This window comes from Anastrepha obliqua, chromosome 1 (assembly GCF_027943255.1).
Source record: "Anastrepha obliqua isolate idAnaObli1 chromosome 1, idAnaObli1_1.0, whole genome shotgun sequence".
NCBI classification, from domain to species: domain Eukaryota; kingdom Metazoa; phylum Arthropoda; class Insecta; order Diptera; family Tephritidae; genus Anastrepha; species Anastrepha obliqua.
The window spans coordinates 96,814,569-96,833,378 of NC_072892.1; the positions used below are offsets into that span (position 1 = coordinate 96,814,569).

Below are 18,810 nucleotides of genomic sequence, written 5' to 3' on the forward strand. Positions count from 1 at the left end.
CTGACTTTTTGTGGCAAAAAGGCTTAGTATGCCAGTTGAGTACTTAAATTTTTCTCTTTTTTTTTTTGTTATTTTAAAAATAAAATTCTTTTAACTTTTATTTTTTATTTTTGCTTTTGTAATCGAAGTGTCGCCAAGACACCTCAAAGTGTATAACTCCCTCAGTGCGAGCCAAAGCTTGTCACATAAATTTAGCTTTAAGCAATAAAAATATTTTTTTAAAAGTATGTCTACAAAACGTGTTCGCCCTTTTTGCAATATATTTTCTTTAAATACTGTCTTGAAATGCGCGCAGATCACATTGATCGCATTGTACTGATCGTTGCTCTAAAGCCATAACCATTTGTCCCTGGTGAGCGATCAGCGGCAGCTCTGCGGCAAAAATCTGCACCGCACAACTAAGTATAATAATTTTGCGCTTCAATGAAATGTGATCCGCCAAAGGCATGCGGTATAAAAACGGTGATCAAGTAGAGAGAAAAAAGTTTAAAAATAAAATAATAAATACAAAACAAAACAAAATAGAATTAAAAATAAAATGAAATTAAGAAAAATGAAAATAAGAATAATCACAAACAAACAAAAAACAAAACGCAAATAAGTAAAAATAAATGTAGCTGCTGCATTGTAGAAAATGTTGACTGCAAATACCTGCAACACACCTTAAAATCACTGGGGGATATCACCAGCAGCACACAGTGCAATGCGAAGTCTGTGCGTAAGGAGTTAAGCTGAAAGTTTTGTTGAGTTGGATGCTTTTGGTTGATCGCGCAGTGATCTTCGAAATTAATGAAAAAAATTCACTTTTTGTTTATTTCCGCCTTTTTAGGGATTTTAAGAAATATATTTATGCCTCACATATGTACATACGTACATACATGCACGCTTTAAGGCAGCTATTTTTTAAACATTTTATTCATCTGTGTGTTGCTTAATTTTTTTTTTGTTTCTTGTTGTCTCCATAAGCTCGTTTCATTCATTTGCGCGCTTGTCGCTTACCGCTCGGCGCTCGCTGCTCTGTCATTCTTGATCGCTGTCGCTTTTGCTTGTAAGTGCATTGTGTAGATTTGTTGTGGTGCGCTGTTGCTGCTGTTCGAACACGCATTGATACATGTTGTTGAAACAACAGTTCGCAGCGTAGATGCCGTACTTCATTTCATGCTTTAAGGCTTCATTTCATTTCACTTCATCGTCGACTCTTTCACGTCCTAGCCTAGTCCGCTTGCGCCAAAAGCAGTCAATTCAGTTGACACTTGGCCGACCGAAGAGTTCATAAATAATCGCCTTAAGCGGCAGTGGCAGAGCCGGAGGCGGTGGCGGTGGAGGTGGCGGTGGCGGTGATAGCTAAAGGCCATCGATTGATCGCACCCTACTGGCAAGATTGACAAACACACACAGACACATAAGAATACATAAAGTTGAAAAAAGCCAGTCACCTTGCATTTACAAGCTTAAGCGCTCATTCGCACCTTCTCACTTTATTTTTAGCGCGAAAAAAACAAACAAAATAAAAACTATAAAACTAAAGAAAACTGCATTATTTGATTGCAGAAATCTTTGAAATTGCTTACTGACTCCTAGTGCAGGGTAGTATAAGCAAGTTGGCGACTTTGCAATCACCGCAACGCCATCTTTTACTTGGCGTTCACCAACCGCGGTTACGTATAGCGACAATTTAAGTACCGCTCTGCCGTACCCGGCTGCACGCCACCCTTCCCATTGTACTGCGCTGGGATTTAGCCACAGTTGCGCAGCATTTTAAACAGTTTCGAGGATTTTGATTTCACTGTTTATCAGAAAAATGTAAACAATGTTCTTAAGCATTCCACTAACGTTTTATTCCGAGTTGTCAAAGTGCGCGAGACGTAATCACATTGCCGTCGCCGCGCTGTCGCTGTTGCTGTCATCTTGCGCGCTTTGGACTTTTCACCGAAGTTCTTTCAATTTGCAGACGACTGAGTTGCTCGCGTCACTTGAGTGTCTTCTTCAGGTTCATGCATTTTTCTTTTTCTACCTTTTCCATCACCTATTTTTTTCTTTTTTTTTCTTTCCTTTCATGCTCTTGCGATACACTTCGTCGCATTTAAATGACCGAAAAGTCTGCGCTGTCAGTTGATCCCATTTTAATATTCTAGATACTCAAATGAAATACGTGTCTGGCAACGCAACAAACGTTTATTGTTTTGTTAATTGATTATAAAAACATTTATATGGTCACAAACTACTGCCGCATGGTCGGCCGTTTGAGTTGGTTGTTTGTTTGTTTGACTGCTGCTACCACGATTGCAGCGCGTCCGTTGCATGCCTCAAATTTAAAATGCGCACTGCATCGGCGCAATTCGCTTTGGCAAAAAATTGGTATGCAAAATTGGTTTGGTGACAACAGCCGCGTCGCGCGCATTTGGAGTGGTAGCGAAATTTGTTGATACTTATTGTGTTTTCTTTTATTTTGTGTAATTTCTCTGCTTATTTTGATTATTTGCGAATGTTGCTGTTTTAGCGTTGCTCAAATCGAATCAAGCGGTAGTCTGTTTCAGTAGCAATGGAGTGTTTGTGTTGGTGTTACTGGTCACATTATTGTTGTTATATTGTCTCAGCGCCTTTTTACTTACAAATACATATGCATATGATGTGTTTGCATATATATTTTGTGCTCTGTTGGAAGGTCATTGCAGCCGCTCGACAGCCTTGAAAATGGGTTGGGCCAATGCGGCTCCATTAACGGACCGTACAAATGCGTGAGAAAGTCGATTGCCAGCAAATTTTTTTTTAAAAGATTTTACTTATTAGTTGCTGCACGTAGTATATTCTTTAAAATTGCATATATCTAATATGCTCTACATTAGCAGCCCAATTTTATCATATTATTGTTTCATTTTCCTAATTAGTATTTCATTATATCAAACCTTACAGACTAACTATTAGTGCTTTCTTTTCTTTGAAAAATATGTCATCTCATTAGACGCTCACATTACGAAAATATTGTCATATAGCTTGTAAAAACGTTGCGTGTTTCAAAAGAGAATAGAACATGGCAAGTTCAAGAATTCCACAAAATATATAAAATAGTTAAAAATAAAACGATACACTGCAGTTTTCCTCTAAAAATTAATATTGCCGCAAAACTATTATGATGAACTTGGGAACAAAGAGATAATCAAAAATCACCCTCAGAAAAGAACAGGAAAATTGTACAGCCCTGATGCAGGGCAGAATAAATGCGACATGATTGCAAGAAAGGAAAGCCCCTTAAGAATTTATGATAAAGAATCAAGCATTGAGTGAATACCCCAGATCACAGAAGCAAAATCTGAATCAAAGATACTAAATATTCCATTGAATTTAATGAGAGCTCTTGCAATGGGGTCAAAATTATAATAATTAGCTTTAATTAGCCGGACATGGAATAGGTGCTGATTCACCGTCAGTGCGTTGCGTAGCATTGAAGCTTTTCACCTGAAGTAGTTTCCGGCAATCAATGAGACCAGCAATGACGTCATAAATAGAAAACAGCAACTGTTGAATGAATCAACGTAACAGTACCAAAGGCTTTCGGGAAATCGTGTAGCTGATATCAACTTGACATCTACTATTGAACGATAAAATAAAATTGGAAAAAGACAGTATATGTAGGGATATGCGCTCAACTATGTGAGCAGGATGGAAAGAGAGTCAAGTGTCTTGATCGTCACGAGATCTCTGCCTTCTTCTTTTACAAAGTATCTAGAACTTGGTTAAACTTTCTTCCGGAATATCTCTACAGCAACCATCAGCACCCTCGTAATAAGTGAGATGTCAGCGGTTTGTTTACGCATGTATTCTTAGCTATTCCAATCTGCCCTTATTCAGATGGCAACGAACACAGCTATGGGCATGCTAATTTTTTTTATAAAGCTTGTTTTTTTAAGAGCTTGAGAATTTAAAATAATATTGCAGAACAGAATTACTGTTGGAACGAATTTTTTTTTATTATTATACTCATAAGATATCTGCACGCAGTTTATTTTTTGAATACGATATTCGCCATATGTCCGACACTGCTACCAGTTACATGGTCTATTCGATCAGTTCAGTTTTTGACTACTTTTTCCAATAAATCTGAATGAGCCCAATCAGAAAAATGCGACGCAAACTATTGGGTTCAATTCTTGGACGAGTTGTGTTTTACAGGCACGAAAGCCAAGATCCTTGCGTAAAATTGTCCACTAAGTCGCAGGACAAAGATGAACAAGTTAAGAACGACGACGTATCGAAATTTCAGCGTTTTCCTCAATACATCGCTCTATGAACTTCGCGAAGAAATTTATTTTTTCAAAGTAAATTTCCACAATTTGGAAACATTGTTCTGGTTTTAAACGATTCATGATGAGCAAAAATATTAACAAAGTTTGCCATTCTCTGCGGTCTCCAACTGGTATCGCTAGGGACCAAAAGGTCTATGCGTGGCTTATTACAAACCAGGATAACCTAATCTAACCTTGCCATTCTCTGCCGACAAACCATAGCTATCGATACTGGTAGTTCCCATGCCGCTAAAAAACACCCGATACAGTCAACACAATCTCACTTATTTTGCGCTGACCAGTACAATTCCACTTTTAATTTTGCTCACCTCTGGACTTGACTTTAAATTACAAACCTCACTTAAAGGATTTTGTTTTCATTTTATCCGCGTCTCTCTCTGCAACTCACCTATGACGTAGCATTCAAAGTTATTTTCACAATTATGCTTCGGATGGCCAAATCTTGGGTTCTATCATTCTTGGAGTGTAGCAGATTTCTGGACGAATTGGCTTCGCCATGAATATCAAACGCTGTTTGGGTCCCAACTACGTTGCGGTTGAGCTGGCAATATTCGGACTAAATTGCGTTCTAAGAATCCTGTTTAAGATCGATTTTCTCGGAATTTATTTTTCATATAAAAAGGCAAGTTTGATCTTAGACCAATGAAAAGAGGGTCCAATCAAGAGTGATAAATTACAAGATTGCCACATCCGTCATAGTATTTGTAACTGTGACGTAACATGTAATTAAATGTAAAATAATGGCGTTGTAGGGGAAATTCGCTCGGAAATAAGACTAAGAGTTAAAGGCAACACAACAATAAAATAATACAAATATTCAAATATTATTTCAGCAAACCAGCTGATTCTGTCAAATTCACTGAGAGCGGCGTAGTGGTTCGCGTATTTCGCCACCTTTTGTTTTCTCCCCGCCGTGGGATCATTGCACTAACACCTATTGATCTCCATCACTTTGCTATTTGGCAAAATAATAGGTCAGTATCTGCTTGTAATACATGGTAAGAGAATATTCTGACTAAAGAGCGAATTTCAGTCAGACGAGGAGGTGGTGAAAAGTGATGAGCATCTCGAGACTGAGATTTTGCAAATATTTAATATGCGCGCAAAACTCTACATTTTCTTTGACTATAAATCATATTGCTAAAATTTGTCGAAATAGGTATTAAAAACAAATATTAAATAAAAATAAAAAATAAAAGAATTATATAGCAAACGTAGTTTTCACTTTTCTTATATTTATTAAATTTGTAATTTTTATGAATTTAATAAAATTATTTTTCACCAAAGTCAAAATTTATGTAAATTACAAAAACAGTGGATTCAGCGAATTTCGCATTTGCAGACATGGGATTTTTTCGTCTAAGCCGTGCTCCTCGCACGAAAAATTATCTCGCTTGTACTCGTATTTCTTATCTTCGCCATCTCCACTCTGAGCATGTGCAACTTAATTGCCCGACATTAATCTTCAGCTAAATGAGTAATATTGACTTGAAATGTAATACCGTTTTGCTTTGTATTCGGTTCTACCTACATACGTGCTTTTATAATGATACATGCATACATACAGACATTCATACAGCTGGATTTTTACAAAAGCTTTCAGACGGCTTATACTTAATGAGGATAAAATAAAAGATAAAATAAAGGAATTTTGAGATTAACCCGTTTTTGAGCCTGTGTTGAGATATATACGAATACAAAAACAAAAAAGAAAACAATTTTGATATAGACTGTGAATAGTCTATATTTTTAATTTAGTTTGAAATGAATTCAATGCGCATTGTATTATTGAGTCTTGTGTGGACTTCAAAGAAAATAAAATTTGCTACTAACTAAAATTTGCAAAATTCTTCCTTTTGCCCAGATTTAGTATAAAAGAAATGAACTTGGAAGACTTCACGCCTGCCCTCAGGTATGTCTCAACATGCACGATTGGACTGACTGTATGCAGTCTAGCGACTGCTGCCAAATGAAGCCTATTTTTGGGCAATAACAATTCTTTTCTTCACTCGTTAGTTACATAAGTAATCTTAAGGTAGTCAAATTTAACCCAATGCTCGTGGATCAGTTGAAAACAAATTCAATTTTTTCTCAGCTGCACACAGGTTAAGGAATTCAAAAACTCATTACTGAACGGAAATGATAGCCGTTGGCGTTGGCTGTTGTATTGCAGCATTCAACAACTTGAAAAGAAAAAAGCTAAGTGATATTGAAATTTCGCAAAGAAGAAAAAATTATATTCACACACACATACCTACATATTTACATGGTATGCATATGCGTGAACAGCTAATTTAAAAACAGCCGTGGTAGGAAACGCCAAAAATTTTGCCATTTTACATTTCAGCACAAAACAAGTGGGCGGCAGACAAGCCACACATCACATTAATTGAGACAATGGAATGAATTGCATTGCTTGTACGCGTATGTGTTTGTGTATGCAACTAAGAAAAAAGAATTGCTTAAATTTAAATTAATTCGAATTTATTGCAATTCAGCGCTTGCCGGTGAAAAGCGTATTTCCGCATGCCGATCGTATGGAGGCGTTGTGAGGTAAAAACAATCGGCGAGGTACGCAGCTAAGCATATCAGAGAATTGTCTCTTACATATCGACGCAGAAAGGATGAAATTTGTGGTGAGTGCAGTGTTGAGGGGCGCCTATTGTGGCTCTATTGACTTAACAAGTGTGAACGTTGACTTTATCGGTGTCAATCAATTTCGCAGCAAGTTTGCTAACAAGAGCACGATTTTATTATATACTTGTAGATACATACAAGTATGCTGGAAGGACATTTTGCTAAACGAAGTGCTTTGTTTTACTCTCTCGCTCGTATGTGACACAGCATTTGTGGGTATATTTCTTTTTTGCTGCGTTGCAATGGCGGCATTTTGCCGACAAAGCAACAAAATAGCGGGCAAGTAAAGCATTTCATTTCGACACTATAGCGAAACTGAATGCCGTTGAAAAAAACTATAACTAAAATAAAAAAAAAGAAATTAAAAACAACAAAGCATCACTTAGCTTAGAATATCAGTGAAATATGTGAGTCAGTAAGCAGTGGAAATCTAAGGTCTTTGCCGCTTTGTTTGATGCTGCTGAGACTGATCACTGAAGCGGTACACGCGCGCGCAACGCTTTGAATCGCTAAGTACGAGCTTAAATGCATTCGTTTGTGCATACGTGCATCTGTCCGTATGTAAATGTGTGTGTGTATGTACATGCATTTACACGTATCTACATATGTCTGATTTTGCATTTTGCATTCTCAAAGCAATCGCATTCAGATTTTCCTGGTAAGTGATTCGCTAAACACAATCGCAACGCGCAATGATAAGTGCCGTTCAAGTTGCATCAAATCCATATGTATGTACACGTACTATATACATACATACATGGCAGTCAAGCTAGAAGGCACCCAGATGCTTGAATCATGCAGCATAGCATACATACTCGCACATATATATACTTACATATGTAGGTTTGCGTGTGTGAGTGTTTCCTTTTGCAAAAGCATGTCAGTACAGGCGGTAGAAGTGCTTTGATTTTTGCTTGATTTCATTCAAATTCAACCAAAGAACCCGAAAGAAACAAAGCTAGAATACACAAAAAAAACAAACAGAAAACAGCAAAAAAATATCAGAAACACTAAAGAAAAATGCCGTATTGTAAGTATAGCAACTGCATACATGTAAGCACACTGGCAGCCAGACAGCGCGGCATGCAAAATAGTTTTACATGCAAGTGGCATGCAGCAGCGGTACCAACTGGCACATAGGAGGCATGCAAAGTTTGCTGTTTTTGGTGTTTTTACTCTGGCGGCTGCGTAGCGGCCGTAACGCCATTTTCCATACACGAAACAGCGATGAAGCAGCAAATGACTTGGCAAAAAGCGCCAAAGGAGCAAAAAAAAATAACAAAAAAACAGCAAAAACTCTAAGCACACAACAATAAAAGAAGACGCGCACAATGGAGGCATCTTGTGGCATGCTGCAACAACGTTTGCTAATGCGGCTGCGCATGCACCAACGACGACGACCTGCAGCCACTAGACGCTTTCAATATGCAAACGAGCGAACTGGCGGTGCAAAAGGCTAACGATCGAGAAAAAGCTCGATAAGGAGAGGATGTGAAAGGACGAGAGAGGAGTGGAAATGTTGCATATAAAGATTGGCGAGAAAATCGCGTAAGAACGGTAAAAATCGTTACGTTTATTTCTTCTTATTTTTGGCCAATTGCGGCAAACATAGAATGCTTGACTGGAGTGGTTGTTGGTTAGACAGGCAGATCGTTGTATCGATGGATCGAGCGAAACCGCCAAAAGGATAATCAGCAACAATTTAGTGTTATTACACCACGTTCGAGAAGTGATCAAGATCGGACGTCGGGGAGAAAAAATAAAACATACTTAGTATGCTGGTGAAGACAGTGAGTTTGAAAATCGTAGCGGTAAATTGATAGTCGCAGACAGTAAATTTAGATTAAAAGCTGAACAGACGGATGGCAGAGACGTCGGACAGGCTGTCGGCAAAATGAAACGTTAGATCGATGAGGAAATTAGATGGATAGAACTTAGTAAGAGCGAATGTGGTTAGGGGGCTCTAGTAAGGGCGTCGGAAGCAGTAAAGCGGACGAATCTATGAATTGTCAAATGATCCACGAGCATCTTCTAGCTACGAATAGTTAGAGTCAGAAGACTACATTGTCTACACACCATTGTGTTCAAGCGAAAACACCATTTGAATAGACACAATTCATGTATCAGAAATATACGAAATGGAGTAAAAGCGCCAATTTGGAATGAGACATGAGTACAGCCCTGCAGCATTGGCACTTAATGCAAGTACATGCCACAATGCCATAATGCTACAGTAAAGGTACCTAGATGAAGCGGCAAAGCCAGCTCGACCGACGTCCAATTCATTCGCACTAGACTCAGTGCCGCGGTCAAAAACGCGATTTAACTTTATTGACGCAGAAGTGTGTATTTCAAAGAAAATCGTTACTTTTGAAGTGCTGTCTTTGTAGCTGTGTGCTTTTTTGTTTTTTGTTACCACCGCGCCAAGGCCATCAGCGACAAACCATCAAGCAACAACTTCTTTCTCCCCACCCCACCACAACTCATTTGCAACACCGCTCATTTGGGCTCTCAGCAACAATTTCTTGGTAATGCCAAGCCAAATCGAGCTAACAAAAGGCAACAAGTAAAGGAGAAGAGTAAAAGCGCAAGAAATATCAGAAATTTATAAAAAAAAAGCAAATGGTTTACAGCAGTTGCCGCATGCGCAAATATGTTGAAGTCGCGCAAATTTCCATATCGCGCACAAAGTCTGGCATTTTTGAACATTTCTTGATGGTTTTTTTCTTCCCATTTTACCTCATCTCCTCAACCACATTTCGTATTGATCTGAAAGCCTTCATTTGATTCCTCATTCCTTTGTCGCTCGGTAGACTGCAGCGTGGATTTTAGAGCTAAGTCAGCTTAGTGCGGCGCATGGAAGGCTGAGACGCAACGGTGCTGATTGTGGTCGCGCTCGAATTGGCTTTCAATGGAAAAATGATTTGCAAATTGACTTTAACGAATTGCCCAACAGCAGCAAAAAGCATAACAAAAATAACAACAGCGTATTAGGCAATAAGAGCGCTTTGAAGTAGAGTAGAGGAGAGTGGGACAAATCGAAAAGTGAAGCGGGTGTCAGTGAAGCTGAGATACTTGAATGCTGTATATTTATGTACATGCTTTTGTGTACATATATACTATATACATATATGTATATACAAAAATATATATATAGAGGTCCAGACAATACTCTTTATTGTCGTTTATGGATTTGCGCTAAACGAAACTATTTCCGCGATATTGGTTTCTTATTTTATATTTTTTTTTAGTTCGTTATTGCTGGTGTATTGTCATACCAATCACTTTATTGACACGATTGCTGTTGCTGCAGGCATAGCGTTGCGCTCTTGATTACGATATGCAGCTTTCTAATGAATTCTTAATAGTTTGTAATCACTTTGATCGACATAAGTGTCGAAGGAAATATTTTATACAAAAGGAACTTTTGTATTCCTAAGAAGAACTGGAGTAAGTAAATTAAACGCAGCGGCATCTAGAGTAAAGGGAAAAATTTGTGTATATATACATCCTTGTATAGATTCGAAACGCACATGCTTCATTGGGCCTCTGACCGGGCTTCCGCTTCAAGAGTGGAGTGAAGTGCGTGTTGATGTTCGTCTGCCAGTTTTGTGACCTAGCTTTTGCGCGAAGCTTTTTTGTGGCAAAAATAAAATCTATTTATCTAAATATTTATGTATATTTAAAAATAAAACTTAGAGTAAATATTGGAGTAGTCATACACATAAATAGTAGCATACATGATTTGGTATAGTGGTAGTAATGGCAGCTTCATGAATTGAATTACAGAGCCCCACACCATTAATGAAGAACAGCTTTGATGAGGCCAAGTACGAATATTTGGGGACAATCAGCCTTTCATATCTATTAAATCTCAGCAGTCTTAACATCTCGTACTGATATTTCTGACTTTTGAATTCGATTAGATTATGTCTAAATATAAAAGTACTAACCGCCAGATAATTAAAAATGCAGCATCCTAGAATTTTATTTTTCAACTGTGGTGAATTTTGTTTGGAGGCCATCATGGGCAAGCATCGAAAAAAAATCCTTGTGAACGGGTTTGGTATTTTTATAAAGGTAATTATTTACCAACCAAAAAATAGTTGAACCGGAATTTCCCTATAACAAAAACTGTATGCCGCCAGAAAGCCAGTTAAGTTATAGTTTAATATTAGAAATTTTAATCAAAGCCTTGCTATCCGTAAGCTCTTCACGGAATAAAAAATATTTAACATACTTTTTTTATAGCATAGTGAAGAGCATTAAAAAAAAACAATTTTTTCTTTTATAAATTTCAAAAATAATTTAATTTTAAATTCAATAGAATAAAAATTACGAGAACATATAAGGATATGCCGTTTTATTATGTTCTTTAAGAGTACGGTCTTTTAATATTCAAAAGCGAGACAATTTTTTTTCCATTGAGCATTTTGTTCCATATAAAAGTCTTCCGACTACATGCTTCTTATAGAAAAAATGCTGAACATCGTTAGCAAAAATAAATTTTTAAAAATCAAATTTGGATTAAAAAGTTTTGATGCCACTTTTTTAAAATTAGTTACATTTTTGCGAATTTTATACAAAGTCCAGAACTTTGACTTGATTTTTCCAATAAATCTGAATAAGCTTGATCACTAAAAATGAGTCGAAAACGCTGGTTATTTGGCTGCTTGAGATGTATTTTATGAGCACATAAGCCAAGACCCTTTAAAATTTCCCACGTATTCGAAGGGCAAAGGGCAACAACTTGATAACGACAACAAATTTCGGCGTCTTCTTCAAAACTTCCAGAGGAGATTTATTTTTTTTTTCAAAGTAAAATTCCACAATTTGGAAGCGTTGTTCTGGTGTTAAACGATTAAATTTTATTACTACCTTGTTTTTAAGCTCTTTTCCACAAAATTATAAAATATGTCAAGTTTGCGAAATAATGCTTGTAAGTATTTTTTCGCACCACTCTTTTACTATAAACCCATTTCGTTTTCAAATCTGCGGCACATCATAAACATCTAGCCTTTTGACTCACCACAACGTGAACTATGGCGATATAGACAGAAGCACGCCGCAATATATGCATGTATGTACGTGATTATGTGCTAGTGTGCGATTTCCATTAACGTCGCATCAGCGACAAAATCGACATAAATACAGACTTACGACAACGCTTAAGTTCACAGATGAACGCGACCGATCGAACGTCGTTCCATAAAAGTCAAAATGCGCCAATGATGATGTTACAACTAAATGCAAACATATACACATTTTTCTTTTTGTAAGCACGCATGCATGAGCCAGCGAACACCAACGCCTAAAAGAGAAAAAAAAACTTTTAATGGCGTTGGTTGAGGCAGAAGAAGTTAAAATTGAAGTCACCGACTATGGCGCAACCAATGGCACCCCGTCACCGCAAGTCAGTCAGCCAGCCGGCCAGCAGCAGTAGCCTTGGCCAAGTCGCCCAAGCACAAAAGTACTTTTTGAGCGCTTTAGAGTGAATCTGCGTATAAGGGGCATACTTTGCTGCAACACTCACGCGCTTGTGCGGTAAATAATTCAAATTCTAAAGCTGAAACTAAAGCTAAAGCGCATAGCTGAAAAAATACGTTCACAGAAGCGTCGAATCAGCTAATGGAAAAAACACAAATACGGCTAATTCAAAGACAGAGTTGCTCTCTAAGCCGAAGAATGTGAAGTATGATGGCGCATCACAATGCAAAAGAAGTTGCACCACAGAACTACGAGAACTTAGAGATGCATGCACACAAAAAGACAAAAACATTTACGTTCATACAAAGTATTTGTTTCCAGTTTGTATGTCAGTGCGTATCGCCCATCTCATCATTGCTTCATAGTTGAGTGACTAGCGCTGCCTGCATTGACTGGCCGCTGCCACGTCTAACCCACCCTTTCTTGCTCAGTATGCTTGGCTGCGTTGTCTGGCGTGTCTGTTGCTTGCTTGCTTTGTTTACTGCTTTTTTTCGACCTTAACTTTTGCGTTATGCGGCGCGTAAATATCATTCAACAATGCAATTTCCGCCTGCCAACCTGCTGACTACTCCCGGCCTTCGCCTTAGTAGCCATCGTTGCCCAACAACGTTCATTACCTGCGATTTTGCACGCACTTGCCACACACACACACACACTAACACTAACAAACACTTGTGGCAACATATCTACTATCGCATCTATGGCACTAATATTGCTGCCGAGCGAAGTACCACCGCCGAAATCCCCTTCCGAAATTCCACTATACTGACTTAGCTGCCTACCTTGCTAGCCAACCATCCATCGACAATCGTTCAACCTTCCACTGCTGTACCATTCGCTGTTTGATGTATCTACTACTTACTTACTTACTCGGTTACAAGCCTGCCACATGTGGCAACTGGCGCTGCCGCCACATACTACGTTAGTACTCGTACGTACTCCACATGCGCGTAAGCTGTGGGGCAGCCATTTCGCGCCAGCCAACCAACTAGCAAGCCAAACAACAGCAAGATAGATCCATTGAGGCCATTGAAGTCGGTAAGACCAACGAAGCTGGCAATGCGGCAGCTAGGAAGCCGGGCATGTTCTATCAACTGTTCTACAACGTCTGCGACATGCATACCACAAATGTGTTTGAGAAGCTCATTTCCCGCCGCTACCACCGCTACCACCGCCAACACCATAACCACTAGCACATCTCCAACATCACAAGCATAAACATCAAGCTCACCACACAGCCTTAGAAAACAGCGCCAATAGTGCGCTTGCTTCTCTTAACTCCATCACAACTCGTTTTACTTTTGTTCCCGAGCCTGCAAGGCTGCAAAATGATGCGTTAACTTTCCATAGTAGGTATGCATGTGGCATGTGGCAGCTGGGATAGAGTGCCTTTGAATAGCTTGGCATAGCTTGAGGCTCTCTAGCTGACTGGTCTACCGACTTCATCATTATCCTCAGCATCAGTATCTGCATCAGTATCGGTTAGCGTTGTCAGTGGTTATGGCTCCGATTGTAGCAGAGACAGAGGCAGCGGCGGAGGCAGTGACTGTGGCTGTGGCTGTGATATCAACGGCACTCGATTGCCGTTACATTCTTTGTTCATTGCTCGAAGTCTTGTGCTTATTGCTCCTCAATATATGTATGTACCTACTACCTGTTTCCTTGGAATACGCAATTTAAAGTGACTCTCGTCAGCCACATTCATTGAAAATGTACGCCGAATACCCGGACGTTTGGAAATGCATCATCTTTTGTATGATTTTGAAGCTTTGCATCAGAAATACAACCTTTCTACAATATCCAGTGTCTATCGCAAGTGAATCGCTCTTCCTTCAACATCCTGCCTACGTTGGTAAATTCAGCTATCCATCTAAACATCTGCGTCTCTTCATCCATCTATCGACTATTCTTCGCCTCTACACATTACAACATACGAGTACATCGTACTTTCATTCATGTACCTCTGGCCCCAGGCCTTCCATATTTTTGTTTTTTTGTTTTTTTTTGTTGCTTTTTGTTCATTTGTTCACTTCGGGTGCTTTACTTGTCTATTCTATTTACACTTGAGCTCTGCATAGCATCTCCAATCTACTCGTACAATATAATATCTAAAGCTGGTACTGAATTGGTTTTCGCGTGTATTTTCCTGGTCGCTTCTAAAATTCACTTTGGAGCTTTGCTTGAATATTGCTTTTAGGTGATTTTCGTAGAGCCCCGAGACTGTGTCCTCCTCACGCTGCAACTTCAATCTAATACCCTCGATATTTTGCAAAAAGTTCATACTAAGAGGTTTCGTATTCGAAGAGGCATTTACTTCAGCAAATACTTTGGCGTCAAATCAATACTATTTACTTAAATATTTAGCTACTTATTGTTAGTAATATTTTATTATTACATTACCTAACGAATATCACTTAAGGTACATACACTTCTGCTCACATAATTCATAGAACATGAACTTTTTGCAATATTCCCAATATTTTTTATGCCAAAATCTTTTTCTTTAATTTTTTATAAAAAATGTAGTTCATTCTATAACAAAAAACGTATAAGGCAAAGTTCCAAGCTTTGTACAAATTTAAAAAAAAGTGACAAAATTTGTAACTCTTTAATCAGAACCTTTAAACAATTTTCGGGTATGCCGATTTATAGCCTGTTTAGTTTTTATATAATAGTATTATTTTGAAAGTCCCGAAAATCGCGTTGATTTTTGACAATTTTTTTTTTGCATATATTGTGAGCATTTCCTTCCATGTAAAAGATAAGTTTTAATTCCCGGTATCAATTTCGACATGTAGCTGGGTGAATTGTGCGTTCGGCATCCACAGCGGAAGTAACCCATCAAATTCCTTTTTAATTACATATTAGTTGGCCCTCAGAAGCTATGCCAAAATTCCAAGTGCCTTTCTGACATGAAAAAGAATTCTTACAATTTATCTACCGCTTAAATGGAAAAAAACTATATACCTCTAACCAAAAGAGCATCATATGGCTTTGTCATTGACTTCAAAGTCGAAAAATCTATTATTTTCTGTACTCATTCGATAATTACAGCTTTTCAACCTGAATATAATTTTGTAATAAACTAGAATTGGCGTAGCATTAAGGGCACCGGCTAGAAAAACTTTTCTGTTGTATACAATTGCTCTTTGAATCACTTATTTTATAATCTGAATGAGAAAATAGTAACTCAGTTTTCTTTTACCAGCGACTTTCTAGAACTCCCTCATGCCGCAATCGAAGAGACCTTCAGAAAATTACCCAATGTTGCACTCGGAGGTGTTGTGTGTCTAACGCTGGACTTAACTTATTGTGTGCTCAGTATCAAGAGATTTAGCCATGTATCTGAACTCATTAAAGAGATGCAATCACAGATAACTTCTGGTTATTTTTCAAGGTTCATATACCGCAATGTAATCGACATACTTGAGAACTTCATTGGCTTAACTTGAGTTGTGGAGGTTCATTATATGCCTCAGCCCTACTTTCACTGAAATACATATATGTATACATATATTATGGGACCTTTTATTGGGTGCTTGACTAAGATGTTTCTTCTATTTGTGGTAGGCGTCTTGCTGCTGTTCTACAAATGGAAGAAATGCACCCGAAGGTATGCCATTGCTTGCCGAGTAGTAACCGCTATTAGAAAAAACTTTTACCGTCATTTGGTTTCAAGTCTATGGTTTCGAACCTATGCACTACCGATTGGTATTCCCGCACCTACGCATTCGGCTACGGCAGGGGCCAGGTATAAGGCTTTTGAAAACAAAAAATGTTGGCGTTTTATTCGTGAAGCAAGCAAATCGCAAAAAAAAAAAACAAAAAGAACTCAAAAATGTAGGAAAGCTGTTTTCGACAAGGTTTGTGTTTGAAGTTTCAAAATACTCGTATATACACTTAGTTTAAGCTAAAAATGATAGTCACTATAAAGAAATCAGTAGAATACCGAAAATATTTATGCATAAAAGTAGCATAAGCAAGTCATTTACTTCTATCTTTAATACAAACTTCTGCTAGGTGTAAGTACCAGAAGGAACTTGTATCCAGAGTTACTTCAAGCTATCATATGTTGCTTTTTAAGAACCTATTTTTTACACCCCCCCCCCCTCACACTTAAAATTCCATTTAAGTTAGTCTTGCTTTACTTTTTTTTAGTGAAAATAAATATTTTTATTTTGCTTACCAGGACTGCCGAGGAAGACTGAGGAGTATAACCGCCTTGAGGGATCTGCATTTCTAGCATCGGCAGGTGATGACCATTCTCTTCGACACCATCGACCTAAAAATTTTTAAGAAACAGAGAAGCCGTTCATTAATATAGTACACCTAAATGAGAATGTTATTTAAAAAAATTAAAAAAAACTTCAATAAAAAATATAAATAAATGAATTAAAAATGAAAATATGAAAGAAAACAGGTAAAACAAAAAATTATCAAGAAAAAGAGAAAAAGTGAATATTTAAAAATAATAATAAAAAAATATTTTCAAAACAAAAAAAGGCAGAAGAGCTAAGTACGACAAGAGTTGCAGCACCCAAGAGCAAAGTTTGACCAAACAAGCAGGCGCTATGGCAAAAAAAAAATGTTCCAAAGTTTCACATACATATGTACATTTAGATACGCATATATATTCATACATATATGCGAGTAAATATTTTCAGAAATTTATTGAAGTGAAATGATGGAAAACTACCAAGAAAAATAGCAAATTTGTAACACTTGTCAACTTAACATTAAAGCAGCGGGCTTAACATTTCATTCTACGCGCCTTCGTTACCTACTCGCTACATACCTGTGTCTACATATGTGTATATGTACATACATATTATGATATTATACTTGAGCAATGGGTTGTGAATTTCTTATAGATATTAGTTTTTGGTACACACCACATTATTTTGCTGCGCTTGTAGGTATTTTTGACAGCTCTAAGGCATATAGATTTTATAGGTATTAAATGAAGCTTAAGAACAGGGCTTGTGTGGATTTTTAACAATATTTATGTTTTATTTCGTCTTTGATAATAGTATTTGGTAGATATGGAGTACAAGTGTATACAAACATGCCTACATGGGGTTTCAATAAAATAAAATATTTGTTTAGTGACAAATTTTATAGAGGTAGAGGTAGAAATCGGCATGTGATTTGAGCAATTTCGCTACCAGTATGTCATAGTTATGTTCAGTAGTTCTTTATTTAAGTTCTCTTTTGTAAAGGATACTTAATTTAAATATGATATAATAAAACATTAAGATGCATGCCACAAATAGGAGGAAGTGTGCAGCGAAAGACTTAACAAAAGGTTTGCATGGTGGCGCAAAATTAATCATTCTATCAGAAGATTTATAATTTTTGCAAATGACGTTTGACATTTGTAAACTAGATTGCAGGAATATACAAACTACCAATAGAACGTGTACAGGTCAAAAGAAAGATTCCCATCACTCAAGATCAGTTTTTAATTTAGTAATAAAGTTATTCAAAAACAAAATTGAACGAACAATTTTACGCCACCTTCTATAGCTGCACACATATATGTATTTTTTTATGTGTTTTTCTATTATTTTGACTGCTAAGTTGCGCACGTCATGCATTGGAGTATCTACAGTATTTGCCGCTAGCGGACACGGCTGTAATCAAGCGATTGCGAGAGAGCACCAGCGCACCCCCATAAATTTGGCTTTATAACTTAATAAAAATGTTATCAAAAAATCACATTTTCAAAACTACAAAATCACACTTTGAAAAAAAAAACACTCATTCAGAATTAACTTTGCACGCTCTGTGACTTTTCATTGATTTAGAATATTGTTTGTTTGTTTTAATTAAATGCACGATCGGACGAAAATCATACAAAAATATTGCTTTTGGAAAAAAACACTTAAGTTTATAAAAAGCCAACTCTCTTTGCAAAAAATGTCTAAAACAAAAAGCATTGAAAAATGTAATTCTTTTCAATCAAATGTTTGTCTATTATCTAATTACTAAGTGTATTTATGTAAGAAATATTTCAATAGAAATTTATCGGCACCTGTATTTGTGATAGAGAAAACATCAGCCCTCTGACAATAAGTGAAGCACCCCCAAGACGTCGACGCTTTTCAATGGCCGTGCTATCAGAATTGTTTGAAAATGGCTTAGTTGACATTAAAGTTGTACATTAAAATTATTTAGGTAATTCTGCTTTTCAATGTATTTTTGAAATAAATGAAAATACATATACGCGTAAATGTAGAATTAACTTGTTAAAATTGTTAGCTTTTCTTTTCCCTCATTCAATTTATTATAATTTTCTTATTCCACTTTGTAGCGTTTTTTTTGCAATTTCTACCTCATCTTCATTCGTTATCATTAAAAAAAATCACCCTGTTGCTAGGTG

General features: G+C 37.3%; 1 protein-coding gene across 1 annotated transcript in view; it reads right to left on the bottom strand.

The window, feature by feature from the left end:
- LOC129253053 (homeobox protein homothorax) overlaps nucleotides 1-18,810 on the bottom strand; it is a 258,126-nt gene that overhangs the window by 109,307 nt on the left and 130,009 nt on the right. Inside the window, exon 3 of the mRNA XM_054891285.1 lies at nucleotides 16,615-16,710. Coding sequence (XP_054747260.1) covers nucleotides 16,615-16,710 — 96 coding nt within the window. The remainder of the gene's footprint in view (nucleotides 1-16,614; nucleotides 16,711-18,810) is intronic.